Source organism: Ambystoma mexicanum, chromosome 8 (assembly GCF_040938575.1).
Source record: "Ambystoma mexicanum isolate Mex_15411 chromosome 8, UKY_AmexF1_1, whole genome shotgun sequence".
Lineage (NCBI taxonomy): Eukaryota > Metazoa > Chordata > Amphibia > Caudata > Ambystomatidae > Ambystoma > Ambystoma mexicanum.
The window spans coordinates 1,280,824,948-1,280,841,308 of NC_090929.1; the positions used below are offsets into that span (position 1 = coordinate 1,280,824,948).

The following is a 16,361-nucleotide window of genomic DNA, read 5'->3' on the forward strand; positions in this document are numbered from 1 at the left end:
CTGGGCAACATAGCATGTCACTTAGCAATTTGGCACTCACACACCCTAGATCGGATGTCAATTCCATGATAAGAGTATCCTTTACAGCTTCGATAGTGATGGCACCCATAGGAACAATATGCTTTTTGCTATAGTACTCTGTGATTTGTTTACACATTGGTATTGCTTTCTTAGGGTTAGATATAATTTTAGGAATACATATTCTTCTATTTCTTAGATTTTTGTGCACAGCAATCTCCCGCTCATAGTCTTCCATCGCCCGAACAAGAGCAAACAAGGCAGACTCGGGTGTGGGCTGGGGCAGTTATTGGATGTGGATAAGCACTCTAATTGCCACGTGTATAGATGGAAGAACGTCAGGGATGTGAAAGACGTGGTCGAAATCGTGGAGCGGCAAGGAGAGGAGGCAGAGAAACAACTCAGACAGGTGCTCTATCTACCGTTACCACCAGCTGCTGGCTACTGCGCACTCCCGTTGACTCCCATTAATTACCATCAACAGCGTATGCAGTATAGGCAGCACAATAAAAGTGGCATTCAGCAAAGCAGCACCTTCACGCATAGGTCGCTTTCGCTTGGTACAGCGCAGTCGTGGATGCCGTGAGCACCGAGGCTACAAGGTGACTACAAGGTGCTACAGGGCACGGCTCGCACGCTTCCTACCAAACGAATGCCTAACACTACACTACACGAATTAGGTACACTGAGGTACCTTCAGTTTATCTACTACACGAACGCACACGTGTAAAATCCTGCAAACAATTAAGACAACAAATTAAAACCTAAATTGTTTGTATAGTATCACAGAACGGCAGATGTAATATAATGGTCAACAAATGCCACAGATCCGATGAACATAGTGACTAGGAAAAAGACTGCAGTATATTTCCTTGGTTTTTCAAGCAGCTACTACAACAGTCTTGTGAGTGGTACTGGTCCGTATCACACAATAGAAATCTATACCTATAACATAAACTTAAAACTAAAATTGATTTTAAATTGATTTTTAAAAATTACTGGGTGCACAGCGCACTGAGCACGGAAACGGACACAGACACACTCCTGCAATGCATTTCTGCAGTACGTGCGCGCTTGTGCGCGCGCTGGTATCCTTTTAAGGAAGTTGCGTGAGAAAGTGGGCGGAACCTGAATAAAACAGGTAAAATCACGCAAATTAATGGCTATATAGCATTAGGTTGGTCCATATTATGGATAGTAATAGCAGTCCACAATTTAGTTCATAAATATATTTCCTGGGCGTACCAAATTAGTCCACAAGGTAAACGCTGATGGTAATCCAGAGGGGCCAGCAGGAACGGCAGACTCCACAGACACACTTCTGCAATGCACTTCCGCAGTGCACGCATGGTGGTTTCTTGTGTCCACCTTTCATACCGAAAGGTGGAAAGTGCTAACCAGTGGTGGTTTCTTTTGTCCACCTTTCATATGTACAGGCGTAAAGTGTTAACCAGTGATGGTTTCTTGTGTCCACCTTTCATACCTAAAGGCGAAAAGTGCTAACCAGCGGTGGTTTCCTGTGTCCACGTTTCATACCTAAAGGTGGAACGTTCTCCCCAGTGGTGGTTTCCAGAGTCCAACTTTCATACATAAAGGCGGAAAGTGCTAACCACTGGTAATTTCTTCTGTCCACCTTTCATACCTAAAGGTGGAAAGTGCTTACCAGTGGTGGTTTCCTGTGTTCACCTTTCATACCTAAAGGCGGAAAGTGCCAACCAATGCTGGTATCTTGTATCCACCTTTCATACCTACAGGTTGAAAGTGCTAACCAGTGGTGGTTTCTTTTGTCCACCTGTCATATTTAAAGGAGGAAAGGGCTAACCAGGGGTGGTTTCTTGTGTCCATCTTTCATACATAAAGGAGGAAAGTGCTAACCAGTGGTGGTTCCTTGAGTCCACCTTTTGTAACTAAAGGCAGAAATCACTAGCCAGTGGTGGTTTCTTGTGTCCCGCATTTAGGTATGAAAGGGGGGCTCAAGAAACCAACCTGGTGAGCACTTTCCGCCTTTGGGTATGAAAAGTGGACACAAGAAACCACCACTGGTTAGTGCATTCTGCATTTAGGTATGAAAGGTGAATGCACTAACCAGTAGTGGTTTCTTGTGTCCACTTTTCATACCCAAAGGCGGAAAGTGCTCACCAGGGTGGTTTCTTGTGTCCACCTTTCATTCTTAAAGGCGTAAAGTGCTAACCAATGGTGGCATCTTGTGTCCACCTTTCATACCGAAAGATGGAAAGTGCTAACCAGTGGTGGTTTCTTGTGTCCACCTTTCATACCTAAAGGCGTAAAGTGCTAACCAATGGTGGCATCTTGTGTCCACCTTTCATACCGAAAGGTGGAAAGTGCTAACCAGTGATCGTTTCTTTTGTCCACAGGTTAATACTTCATTGGCTGTTTCTTATCTGTAAGACAACTCTTGAACGACCACTAAATACGTATAATACTGATTATAGCAAACAAAAGGGAAGTGGATTAGTCTATGCAACATTGCATAGAATGTTGCCCCATAGACCCATTGATTGGTTGCCATTCTCACCCAACCTTGGACTTTCGACTTGGCTAGCAGCACGTAAGGAAACCGAGGTGCTTGGATCACATCAGATTACTCCCCACTTTCCCCAATAGTCCATCATCTCTCATCAGACCAGCCATGAACCAAATTTTTCCATCTGTAGTTGGCCTTGTAGCCTGCCCTCTGTTCTAGCACATTCAAGGTAGTGAAAGCACATCACTATCTTCATGTGAGGCTTAATGAGTTACCATTGTTTTTGACTTCTGAGTCACATGTGAAGAGAACACAAACCTGTCCATTTCAGCATCTTATTTACTGCTATTTGATTTAATTATACTGGGCGTCATTGCTCCTCTTGCTCCTCTTTAGTGACTTGCTCACTCCACTTTCTATAGACTTTATACACTTGTAATTGTCCAATACTTGGCTCTTGCAAATGTAATCTAAGAAATATGTTTTATGTCCATGGCTCATCCATCTGCCTCTCTTCGTTCTTTACAGCGATTCCATAAAAATAGGAGCCTTGATCTTAAGCCAACATTGACTCCTCTTTGTTGTGCACACAAAGCTGTTCTTCCAGCATCTCCTGACTCTGCAACCCTGATCGACTTCTGAGGTAGTTGAAATTAATATTTACATGAGCTGGCATCCAATTTCCAACTGTGGCCATCCTTGCTACATTATATATTGCTCTATAGCAAGCTTTTATGTATCTTTTCTACCTTGCGTTACTGCATATTTACACTTCTTGGTCAGCAAGTTACATTGCCTACTTTTACATTCATGATTACTTTATCATTTCGAACATGGTTCTCTTATTGCTTAAGTTACACCGTCACTCTTAAGTATTTTCATATTGTTTCAGCTTGTATTCATACATCTTCTGCATGACATCACTCTGCCCTCATCAGATTTCACTCTGCGCTACACGATGTCCAATGGTGCGTGCTGACATCCTTCCATATGACATGCTTCTACACTTTCAGTGCAAGGGTACAGTCGATACGGTTGTCTGAGTGCATATCATCTCTCATACACTCAATGAGGGTTAGGCATAACACATGGAGTCTCACATAGGGCCCTTCTCCTGCTGTTCCAGGCTGACAGCGGTGAGGGGGCGGGAGTTAGGGAAAGTGTGTCCTTCTGCTCCTATCATTCGCTCGTCTGGCTCTAACTCTCTGCAAACCAGACGCTTTTCCAAGTTTAGTGTGGGGGTAGATCTCTCTCCTCTGCAGGTCCCTCCCTCTGGGATGGACTCCTCGCACCTCTCAGACTTGAGCCAGATCTTCTTAAGTTCCGGAAGCTCAAGACCTTCCTATTCTCTTCTTCCTTCCGCCTCCCCCTCCCATGCTAAAGTACCCTCTGCCTGAGAATTGCAGGCTGCTTCCCTCATAGTCATAAAGGGCACCAGCTCCCCCACTGCCCAGCCTACCTCTGCACTTGTCCTTCCCTGACCCTCCGGCTGCCCAATTCTCAACCTGCACTTGCCCTCTCTCCCCGCCCCCCGCCTACACTTGCCTGACTGGCTTCCACTCCTTGTAGCCATCCAAGTCCCTTAGCCTGCCCTTATTTGTGGACCCCTTCAAACTCTGCCTCCCCTGGCCCTCTCCACCCAGCCTTCCATGGCACTTCCCTCTCTTGGGCCCCTCCATTCAGCTCCTGTACTTCCCCACCTCCCCTCCACTTTTCACTTCTCTTTACTGGACTTGCATGATCTGAATGTTGTGTGGCATACTAGGATCGCTACTTTCCCCTACGGGTTCCCCCTCCCGCCTCCCCTGCCTTGCTGAGCCTCGAACCACGTGTATAGGCGCATTACAAAGGAACAATTAATACATAAATATCACGATCTTTGAGGGCTGAGGTACTGGGGGCTATAAATACTGATGGAATGACTGTCGTCTGCGTGTTGTTCATTTTTCAGTTTAAATAATTAGCCATCTAAAGGAATGAACACAGCTCAGTGGGTGTCTGCTGAAATCTGAATTCGAATACAACCTTTCATCTGTTCATATATTTGGCAATATAACTAGTAAACGTGCTATTTATATTTTTATGATACAACAAACAACTGCGTTACAAACAAACGTATACGGCTAATTAGTATTACTATTATTATGATTTCCTAAATGTAAAGCAGTCTTGCAGAGAACCCATCGATGTTACACGTCAAATAAATGTCTTACCAAAGGAAGGATGCTTGCTGCTGTTTGGGTTTTAAGTGTCTTACCTTTCAATGCCTCCGATTTCTGCCGTTTGCTTCCTTTAAAACCCCTGCTATTAACTGTGTACTAAGTGTGTAAAGCATAACCTTCGTGGAATGCAATGTACACATATGGAGAGGCGTCAACAAAGGAGAAAAAGATGGGTCGTTGGCAGACACAGATAGACAGAGAGCTGCTGTGGGATGGACAGCCAGTCTGACAGATTGATTCAAGCCCGGATCTAGCTAGACAGATACATGCAGCGATAGACAGAGGCGTACTTTATTCAGGTGGTTAGCACAGGAGTCCGCGTGCCACCGCCATGCGATCAGTCTGCACTTCACAAGTCAACCACTTTGACTGGGATTTAGCGTTGCACCATTGTGCACACATTGAGCTGCATTAATCCGGATAGTAACACAGCCTGACTTTACAGTTCTAAGAAGTCTGCGGAATCTGGCAAGAGCGCTACATAAAAAGCCTGATTATTATCGTTAATGTTATCATGTTATAAGCAATGCGTGCATGGCAGTCGGGTGTGACAGATTGGGAGAGATAGAACATAGGGATAGACAGGCAGCCAGAGTAAGATAGATAGATAGATGACAGAACAGCATGGAAAATGCAGGCGCTAAACAGTGGAGCCATAGGACTGGCATCCTGCTGTGCCATCATCTGCCCCCTCCGTGGTGGGGATAATTGCTATATTTCCAGGGGCAGACACTGGTCCTGTCGTACGTTCCAGGGGCCATCATGACAAGGTGTGCAGTGCGGCTGCTTTGATCCAGGTGCCATTGTGTCCGTGTATCGCTGGAAAGAATGCCGTGTTCAGGCGGCCAGTCAAGTGACAGATAACTGGTCCAATGTTACCATTATCCATTTACAAGAATGAAGCCAATGAATGGCTAAAACTTTAAAGCAATTTAAAGCAGCGATATAAGCAGACCAGATGCAATTATCCCCCGGCCCTGAAGCGGCTCGCAGATGAACTTGGCGCCAGGTTAGGGAACCTGGGCACTTGTTAACGCCTGGATCCACGGATTACACGGATGTGACAATCACCTGAGCACAACGAGATTAAGGTCACACTCCTCGGGGCCTATTGTTAGGGAAGTTGTTTCCTGGCCTCGGATATTTAAATGCCGTGCCGGGGAGAAAGTGACTGACAATATCGGAGCCCAAAGCGTGGAGGACCAAGGAGCTGATCTGCGGATTCGGGAGTTTTAGGGATGGACAGAGGGCCAACGCTACCCGGGAAGGGTCTTCTATCCGTGGAATGGATGGCGCAGAGCAGCCGCAGGACTGAGGATCGGGTGGGCATGGCTTCCTTTCACTGGGAGGGGGGCAGCAGCGCCAGCCCAGGGTGTGAGCGAAGCACACACGGGCCTTCAAGTCCCACCGCAAGAGAAGACACGAGCTTCCATCACTGGGCGAAAAACGAACCAGAAGCCCAGGCGAGGTTTCCTGCCACTGGACAAGACCCACGCACGGAGTGTCCACAGCGAGCAGCGACCCGAAGCAAGAACAAGGGTAAGTGAGCACTGACCGCCCGCTCTGCACAGAACCGAGCTCAACCCACCCGCTCATGCAACGGTTCGCGGACAAGCCGGTGCTTCTCATAAATACGTCATCCCAAGAAATATTGGCCCAACAAAGCAAGAGCAACTGGAATCAGTAGCTAACATATTATGAACTACGTGCTCAGAACAGGAATGAACAATGCGACCTTTTCATTCTATCTTCCAAAAAGATAGCAAGGAACACAATAGATCACTGGCAATAAGGGGATTCGGTTTTACACAAAACGATAGATTGATGATAGCTAAAGCGATCCATAGATTCTATCCCCCAGGATCGATAGATGGCAGCTCACTACGTCCCACTGTTAATATTGCGTCCTATTTTAGGCAGGAGTCTGTGCCAGTGTTACGTGTCCTGTTCTCTCTATACATGAGCGTTAGCTTGGAAGCTTTCGCAGCAGTGTACCCGGGGAGACACACATTTCCAGATACTGTGTCTGCATCATAAAAAGCATACTAATAGCTGGTCGTTAAAACGTAGTCGCACCAATGGCAGAACAAACGTGTCCAACCGAGGTACTAATTCCCAGAGGTACTAATAAAAGGCACCTAAAAAGCCGAAGTTGGGTCATGTGCAATGGGTCACAATGTAAATGGAAAATGTAAATAAAAACTCGAAACATATACGTTATTTAAAGTCATATATGTAATGTGTTTTCCACCCTATAGTGCTATGGACGTTGCTGTTTGCATTGTTACAATATCCTTAGTTACATTCCAAACATTATGTTTTTCATAGTTTGAACAATCTTAATTCCATTACGTGCAAGCTGTTTTCTTCACATTACAGTCAAATTGGTGTTTTGCTGCGCGGTCCATAGCTGAAATTATAAGTGCATGCATAAACAAGTACGTGTATATTGTACATGCAACTCTCATGCATACACAATGGTGCAGATGGTTTCGGGTGTGTGCCACCAGCGAGAACGCAGACATTTGCCTTGCAGTGGTGAAATAATGGCACGTCTTTTCTCCGCTGTTCGCGTTCACTACTTCACCTTCTAGAAGAAAGAGCGTTATTGTTGGTTCGGTTTTGCTACCAATAGCATTTTGACTATTTTACAGACACTTTTATTCGGGGCCAGTGCCACGAGCACTAGGGCAAAATTGTCCCAACCCTAGAGCATATATTGTAATACTGTCAAACATCGTACATACCAACATTATCCATTCAGGAGATGTTAATCCAGTCCTGGTTTTAGCTTTGTTTTCCGGGACTTGTATTTATGGGGTCCCCATTATAAATGCAGGACGACAAGTTCCCGATGCAAAGTTAAACCCAGGAATGGACTAAATTCTCCCTAACGGAACGGATAATGTTGGTCGTTTAATAGCCCTTGAATGTATATTTATTACAAAAGGAGTGCAAACCCCCACCCGAAAAGCCAGCCTTTCATTGGCAGGTTCATCCGTGTCCACCCAGGGAGAATGTTTAATACATTGGGTAGTAGTGATGTTTGTCTGAAGCACATCACTGCCAGATTTTCAATACATACACCTATACCTAAGTGTTGAAAAACATATACACGTCTTAAGAGTTTGCTCCGTGGAAGGTGGGGCCCACGAGGCTTCTCTTCCGAATTGTAATGTACGCCGCTTACACTTTTTCTTTCCTCTCCCACCCAGGGTCTGAACACAGGCTCCCCGGGACAGCCCCAGGCTGTGAGCGCAGGCCGGCCTCCGAGAAGCAGAGGCCTGACCCGAGGCGGAACTGTGAGGTTAACCACGGGAAGTGGTCCTGGCCTCAGACGGAAGAGGAGGACCCGGAAGGGGCCAGGACCAAGAGTTCCACCGCAGGCCTCCCGACCTCCGAGAAGCCGCGGGCTGACCAGAGGCGGACCTGTGAGGCGAGCAGCGGGAAGCGCCCGTGGCCTCAGACAGACGAGGAGGACCCGGAAGGGGCCAGGCCCAGGACCAAGTTTTCCACCGAGCAGCTTCAGGAGCTGGAGAGAAGCTTCCAGGAGCAGCGATACATCGGCGTGGCCGAGAAAAGGCGGCTTGCCCGGGAACTGAATCTCTCCGAGCTTCGGGTAAGGAAGGAGAAGGGCAAAGTTTCCCTTTCAATCATACGTTTCACAGGCCCCCGTTCCACCTGTCATAACTACCCAAGCCTAGCCCCTTTCTGGTGCCCAGGATGTGCCACAGTGCAGTGCTTCGGTTCACCATTTTGGAGAATCAAGTCTCAAAAGTCCAAGCCTAAATTCTTTTAGTCATTCCATGTTTTTGGAAGTTACTCCCAATAAATTAAGGTTGGAAATATTGTAAGAGGCTTCTATGACGACCAGTTTTAGGTTTAAAATGCAGGTAGAATTCTACGCCTCATTGGTTTCCAAATGGAAGAATAACAAAAATACCACTTGGATTTGAACAGGCCCGGTTGGGGGACTTGGTATTATGGAATCCATGCCTCTCTTTCCTGGCATGCACTGGTGCTTTGTCTGGACTGAAGCAGAGGAAGGTGGCCCTCCTCTGGGTAGAAGGTTCGTTTGCTCATCGGTCTGTTAAATTTTTGAATTCCACTGAAAAATCTAATCAGTTACATTAAAACATAACGGTTTTAAAATCAAGAATACACCTAGAACACACCTTGTATAGGGTGAAGTGCGGCGCAGGGATATAGAAGACCTGGGTGAAATGGTAAAGTAAACTAGTGAGAGACTCCCACTATATTTCTGGTGTTTTTCACCAGTAATAAGGAGAGTTTAGACCAGTTGACCATGCTTCAAAATCTCAATAGCCGAATTGAATAGTATTTCTTCTGGTTTTGGGGTCCTGTGTATTATCAGCAGTTTAGGCGACTAAGGCAAATATGGTTCAACAAAAAAAAAAACTCGTTTGATATACATCAAGGTTATCGATTCTGTATCAGCATCCCGAATTTTTGTAGCAGGAGGATTGGGGTGGAGGAGGGGGGAGGGGGGACAATGCTAGACGACTTAATTGCTTTTTGGATGTCTTTTTCGGTTAAGGAAAACCCTTCAATGAATGTCGCACTCATTGTAAATGTCGTAATAAGAAAGCGCCACAGTTTCAACATTTACATAGCCTTTCACTAGATCTTCCCGATTCTAGGCGCTATATAACTATATATATATATATATATATATATATATATATATATTTTTTTTTTTTTTTTTGTCGAAGCCAATCGCTGTCCGTTTCTCATTTTCGGTAGCCTTCAGGGCAGTCACCTACCGTGACAAGAACTTCTAATGTGCAAGCTTAACCCCCTTCAAAGGTTAGCGCTTAACCCGTGATCGTATCGCAAATCGAAACGCATAAACAATAATTAAAAAAAACATTCCATAGGACTCCCCTCTCACCCTTCTCCCCAACAGGTAGACAGGCAAGAGTTTTAAGCCAAGTTAGTGAAGCGGGGAGGGGCGTTTCCCCTGCAGATAGTTTATGGATCGGGGAGGAGTAATTCCTGCAGTGCTGTCCCATCCCATGGTGGTGTCATGTGCCAGCGACTCCAAGGGTCCATTAGCTATGCTATCTGTGGGTGGGCTGCGAGATCTTGCAAATTAGCTGCCGAAGATGGGCTTGGGCATTCTCAGCATAAGGATATGATATGCCATTTATAACTCGCCTGTACACAAGTGTTTCAAGGCGCAACGAGGCAAGGAAGGGGAGACACAGGGTGGACAAAACAAAGATCTTACTGGGCCTATTGACATTGAGATTGCGCAAGTGCAGAGGGGAGGGGAAAAGTGCTGGGGTGTGGAGGTTGGGCAAGTGCAGGGCATGGGATCAACCAGTAGTGCGCATGGTAAAAGTGCTGGAAGCAAGTGTCTAATAAGTGCAGGAAAGGGGACTGTAGGGGTACAGATACAGACCACAAGTGCAGTGCATGTGTGCAACCAGACGGGCGGGGACGTGGGCCCGAATTCAGAGGGTGGCCGGGTGACCAGTGCAGTAACAGGTTGGAGATCAGCAGGCGAGAGGAATAGAGGAAGAGAGAAAGCAGAAGCAAAGAGGAAGGCCTTGAGGTGCTTCTTGAACCAGGATGGTTCTGCTCAAAGAGAGGCAAGGATGCTGTTCCAGAGGGAGGAGTTGGAGGTGGAGGAGTGAAGACCTCGAGTAGGAAGATATTTATGAAGAGAGAGTTGGAAGTATTGAGGACCCAGGACCCAGAATGCCTTGTGGACAATGCAGAGGGTCTTGAACTTGATCCTTGCAGCCACAGGGAACCAGTGAAGAGATTTCAGGGCTGGAGAGATACGATCCCAGGGCTTGAGGCCAAGGACATGTCTCGCAGTCCTGTTCTGGCTAAATTGCAGAGGCAGGCAGATATTCAGAGCGAGTAACAACCCAGAATTCATGGGTTGCGGCTTAAAAGTACACACTATTCAAACTTCTATATTGCTTTGTATCTCGTTCCACTGGGTCTTAAGACAGACTGTAGTTTATTCACCATCTTTTCTGTTCTGTCCGTGACACTCGGTCGGGATACACAAATCGGGCAAGTTAGACAATACAGACACACATTCCCACTCACAGGAAGCCTCCCTCCATTTATCGCTCCTAGAACACACAGGCACCTCAAACAAACAAGATGCCACGCCTGGACCGGGCTCTGCATAGTACGCCCAGAGCAGCATAGAGAAGAGCGAGAGCACAGATCCCAACCTCCTACTTTTCATATCCCTGTTGCCTGTTTGTATCGGTCCCTTTCTGTTGATGCAGTATGAACATATTGCTGTCAACCTCACTCCATTAACTTCGGCTATTACATGGGTTTTCAGATGCTAATAAAAACGTAAATAAAAAAATACCCTTTGCAGGGTTCGACATTGCTTGGAGCTGTATAGCTTCTGCTTCTAGAAAACCGGGAAGATCACCCTCCACCACGTCCAACAGTACATCCAGCCCTGCTCCTATAAATTGCACGCTTTTGACTGTGGATATAAGCTTAATAATAATAAAAGGTGCTTTTGCTTTGATACATGTTACAAGCCTTTTTGATCAATCATTTACCCAACTGGTTGCTGTGCCACAATCGGTTAATGCATGTGCCTGGTACCTATATGGTTGGTTTCTAGCCCAGCCTGACATGTTAATGTTGAAGGTTACTTGTACGCACACTATCACCACCGGAGTGGTCCCCTGGTCTACTGGCGGGTCTGAAAAAGGACGGTGTGAGCAGGGAGTCAGAGTTCTGTGTGCATTTTAATGTATACTTACTTTATAATTCTTGCTGACCCTCCCATTCCACTAAAACTGGGACTGGTACCCCCCACCACCCTCACCCCTTTCCTTTCCTGAATCCACCCTTATACGCTTTGTGAAGCAGGCCTCTGGTGGTTTTGAATTTTGCAGAATGGGTATAGGAAATTTGAAAAACTGTCAGGGCGGGGGAGGGAGGGCCAAATTCCAGGACTGTCCTGGCAAAACCGTGACACACCCTAGCCTAGGGGAACCTGGTTAGCTTGAAGCCAGGAGTTTGATCTGGCTCCCCCAGGCCAGCTACTCCTTTACAAATATGCATATGTGGACCTTAACTTGAGTGTTATTTAAGAAGAATTTGGACACTTCTAGTGCATATTTGAAAATAATGGATCATGCATTATGTGAAAAAAGTGAAAGCTTGCATCTCATGTGGAATTGAAATTTGTGGATCACTGTGCACTCACTCCTGGTTCTCCAGCGCTAGCTCCTGCTTCCTCAGTGATGCCTGACACTGAGGAGCTGGTTTGATCTCCCACTCATCAAATCTTAATTCTGAACCCTCCTTTATAATTGGTGTTCCATCCCAGTACTCGCCAGTTACTTAACACACTGTAGGAACCTCTAGCTCAACATTGCTGCACTGTGAGGAGTTAGTATTCATTTTCTCAACATGGCTGCACTGTGAGGAGTTAGTATGATTTTCATGTTAAACTAGTTTATCGGCTGCTTTCATCCAGTCTGCAAGACTATCTTACTCTTGCTATGAGAGCAAGAACATGTCAACCACTAAAAAGTGACTAGAGAAGTAATTTCAATCATATCCAATTGGTAATTTCGACATTTTACTCAGTATAAAATACTACACCTCATAATATGGTCCTCTTTCTCTCTTAGACTCAACCAGTCATTCATCCAAGATTTAATTTTGGTTAAGGAGGAAAAATTGATTTCTTTGATCTCGGTTGTTCCTGCAGTGTCTAAATATAGTTGGGTGTTGCTGGCCTTTGCAGTGATGTACTTCCCAAATCATGGTGCTGAAGTATGACATGCACTGGATCTACATACAAGTTAAATAATGGGCGATCATGCTTATCCCTTTGGGTAACCCACAAAAAAGATGCTAGTGTGGGAGTTGCTAGGCTGCCTAAACTGATGAGGTTATGCCGGTTTGTGGGGAAAGATGCAAACCAAGGATTTGTTAGGTCGGACTTCTGCTATATAGTATGTTGCAATGCCTAAGGCCACAGTTCCCATCCCAGGCCTTTCCAACGTAAGTCTTCAGTCATTCACAATTCATGAATAATTACTGATTTCTTATGAACTGTGGTCGGTGTGGATGCTTAAAAGGAACGCAGGCTATGTCTATCTCAAGTGATGTCTGCTCTTAGCCTTTGTTCTTGCAAATTCAATACACCAGAAAAGGCCCTGTCAGGGCCCCGGTGCCGGTTAAATCCTAGTAGGATAGTTTTAAAGAAAATCATGTTATACAATATACATTTTAAATGTATAGCACCGTTTGGCTTCATGATTCTAAATAAACAGTATGATAAAACAAAACATCCACCCCCTGGCAAATCGACCTGGTCTCTGAGCATCAGACCGATAACTTTGGGGGGTGAATAAAATAAAAAGTTCCAATCGCTGGACCAGATACAAATGGAGAAGTACTCCGTGAGGCAGGGTTAGATGGGGGGACCGAAAAGGTCCTGTGGTTCTGCTTTATAGCTCCAAACCTCTTACCTTCCAGAGAAGCGATCATGGTTCTGCCATCTTTGGGTGTGTTCTACATGCAGGTGGAGTAAGGTGCATAAAAAAGTAAGGCCGAGCAAGGATTGTGTGAGGTCAGCCTGCTGCCTAATAACCCAAACAATCATAAAGGGGCATGTTCACCAGGAAGGAAGTACAACTGCATGGCCTTTTGCCTGGAAAGAGTTCATGGCTTTTAGCTTAAGAGTCATGATGGAGTCTGTTGTGAGACTAACCCGGGCATGCTGCAAAATACTCCGTATTGTCTAAACTTTGATCGATAGTGTTATTGTGAACCCAATAGGGGAAAGTGTTCTAGAATGGAAAGGGGAATGGTACGCACTAAGGTAAACTCCTCAAAATGAATAAAAGGCACTGTTATATCATTTGTTGATTCAATTGTAGATATCGCTTTGGTGCATCCCCTTAATTTATTGCCCATTGGTATACAATCCCAACCTGCAACTCTGAAACAAAAAGCATCCTGTAATTTGAGTAAAAACCCCAAAATTAAAAATGCTCTATGCCGGGGAGTCACCAGAGTATGATATGTTTACATTGGTAGCTGCTTTACAGATTGGCCTACCTTGTATAAATTATAGTGCACACATGCAATCAAATTATTATGTTTATCTCTAATTCTAAAGTCTTTATAAACAACACAAAGTCCATCATTACATCTCTGTTTATAGATCAGTATATTAAATTACTTCACATAGAACTGGTTTTCTTTGATAAATGGCAGATTATTAAAACACTTTATTTTCTCCAATATCAATAACCAGTATAGGTTTCAGAGAATGATTGCATAGAAAACCTACAGTAATGGAAATCAAATACAAGTTGCGGTGGCTTGCACCAAAATCTACAAGCTGGAGTTTGGGGAGGCTATGCTTCAATCTATGACGCACAGAATATTAATTTATCCTCGCTGTTGTTTCAGAAAATCATATTCTTGGGTGGTTAACAGCTATCCCGCCAATTCCCTTGGATGATTAGGGTGGATCTAATTCAGTACCCAATCATTGGTGACATTTTACTACCCACTTGAAGTTGCATCTTTTGTGTATATAAATGCCATAGCTAACCTCCATTTTAATCTCGGTATATATTTTTAAATGACTATGCCTTCACAGTTCTTTGTTAATCCACCGTCGAACACTAGTGTTGTGCACGAGTTCATAGCCCCAGTGTCTGGCTACATCTGTTAAGTAGGCCATTACATTTATTTAGCTACGATTTACTCAATGCTGCACTCAGAGCGCTGGGAGATGCAATCTGTTTTAACACACACACACACACACACACACTCACACTCTCCCCAGAGAGAAAAGGAAACATGTTATTTTTTATTAAAATGTAATCTCAACTTTGAGAACAGCAAGGAGGATACAATTCACATTAACAAGCTACAACATCATGTTCTTTCTGTGGTTGATTATCAGCCAATGCGTACTTGGCACAGAGAAATGCTGTGCGGTGCACACTAATTCAGATTTTGGTTTGTTTTAATAAGTCAGAAAGCAATGTTGTACTTTACACTTAAATGTTAAAGCATTTTATTTAGCATGAGCTCCCCTATTCGCAATACTTTCAGTTCTAGATTACCTATATCTCATTATATTTGGGGGATTTTGAATAACGGGAACAATTGAGTTCTCTTGTATGCACACAAAACCTAAACAAGGGCATATTTGAACTTGGATGAGGCGTGCAAATGTTTTCCTATTTCAGTTTGCACCGTGTTTTAACCTCCCTGTTGAGCAATGTTCTGAACCAGCATCAGAACTATTTCTCCCGAGTTCTCTCGTCATTCCTGAGCTGAATCTAGCTGAATAGTGTATGTGCCATGTTCTAACGATTGGGGTGAACTGTGTGAAACGAGAGCCTGTCCTCTGCTAGGTGAAAGCTGTCAGTTTACGCAGATTTTGAACAGTTTCTCATTGTAAAAGTACTCTGATAAAATGAAGGCACTTTATTTTAAGGACCATAAAGTACAGCACATGTGGCTCATCCATTTAATTATATACTTGAAATTGCCACCAACGTGGTTTTTTGTTATCCATTTGCATTTATTTGACGAACCAATGAAGCCACTCACGGTTTACATCTCTTATCGTATTTTTCAGATTAAAACATGGTTTCAAAATCGACGGATGAAATTCAAGCGTCAGAACCAGGATGCCCGGGTGGAAGCTCTCTTTTCGGGATTCATTCTGCCGTATGCTAGTTACCAAGAAGCTATCACACCAGACTGTATAGCAAGGAACACTTTCTCAGTGCCGACCTCCCCTTGCTCCACCGCGGCTGTTTCTGGACTTCCCAATGTACCCCTGCAGTCTGCTCATGGACCTTCTGGCTGTCAACCAATTTCAATCCCAGCCCTGGGCCTTTGCTCCTACCCAGCCACTATGCTACCTCTGCCTTTCCCTGGAGAGTATTCCAGTCCCAGGTTTCACCCCTATTTCCCTTCGTAGATGGATGCTGTTTTTGGCTCACTTAAGCACACTTACCCTTTCCAGAAGAGACTCCTGTTAACATAAAAATGTGTATATATATAAAGTATATCTTGTTGGCCTCTAATATTGGTTGAAGTTTTACAAAATAAAACAATGAGGACATTTAATTTCAATGCAGCACCTGTTTGTTTTCACATGTCTATTTGCAGTGTCAGTCAAAGACCGTGGTGCATTCAAGAACTATCACAGCACGTGGTCTGCCAATATTTGTGCAGTTATTTATAATCCTTCTGAGATCAAATTCTGTAGAAGAATCAATAAAATGGTATGTAAATAATGTACAGAGAACAGGGTGGTACCATTCACATTGTCTTGAGAGGGTGGGGGGGATTCACCCATATCAATGATTGAGTGTTGATTTTAAAAGCACCAAGATTGTTTGTAGCAATAGTTGCCTACGCAGGATAAGAACAGCAGTTTGGTGTCCTTGATGCTCTAAATTATGGCGATATGAGGATACCTTGATTAACTCTGTCAAAGATGTGTCCACAAATGTGAGGGGCAGATTTCACAATCTGTATCATATCCTATTCAGCTAATTTCTGGGAAGCTCCATCAGTTTCCCCGAGGACCATTTCAACAATGCATTGACAAGACATCTGAGATCATTATA

At 44.6% G+C, this 16,361-nt stretch overlaps 1 protein-coding gene across 1 annotated transcript; it reads left to right on the plus strand.

The window, feature by feature from the left end:
• The first annotated feature begins 7,900 nt into the window (after positions 1-7,900).
• LOC138473394 (homeobox protein vex1-like) lies at positions 7,901-15,861 on the plus strand. Its single transcript, XM_069612075.1, has 2 exons — positions 7,901-8,344; positions 15,359-15,861. Exons 1-2 carry the CDS (start codon positions 7,901-7,903, stop codon positions 15,704-15,706), a joined length of 792 nt encoding a protein of 263 aa, XP_069468176.1. The 3' UTR covers positions 15,707-15,861.
• Positions 15,862-16,361: the final 500 nt, after the last annotated feature.

Coding starts and splice junctions, on each gene's coding strand:
- LOC138473394 (XM_069612075.1), top strand. CDS start 7,901: ATGTACGCCGCTTACACTTTTTCTTTCCTCTCCCACCCAGGGTCTGAA. Junction 8,345..15,358: donor TGAATCTCTCCGAGCTTCGG/GTAAGGAAGGAG, acceptor CGTATTTTTCAG/ATTAAAACATGGTTTCAAAA.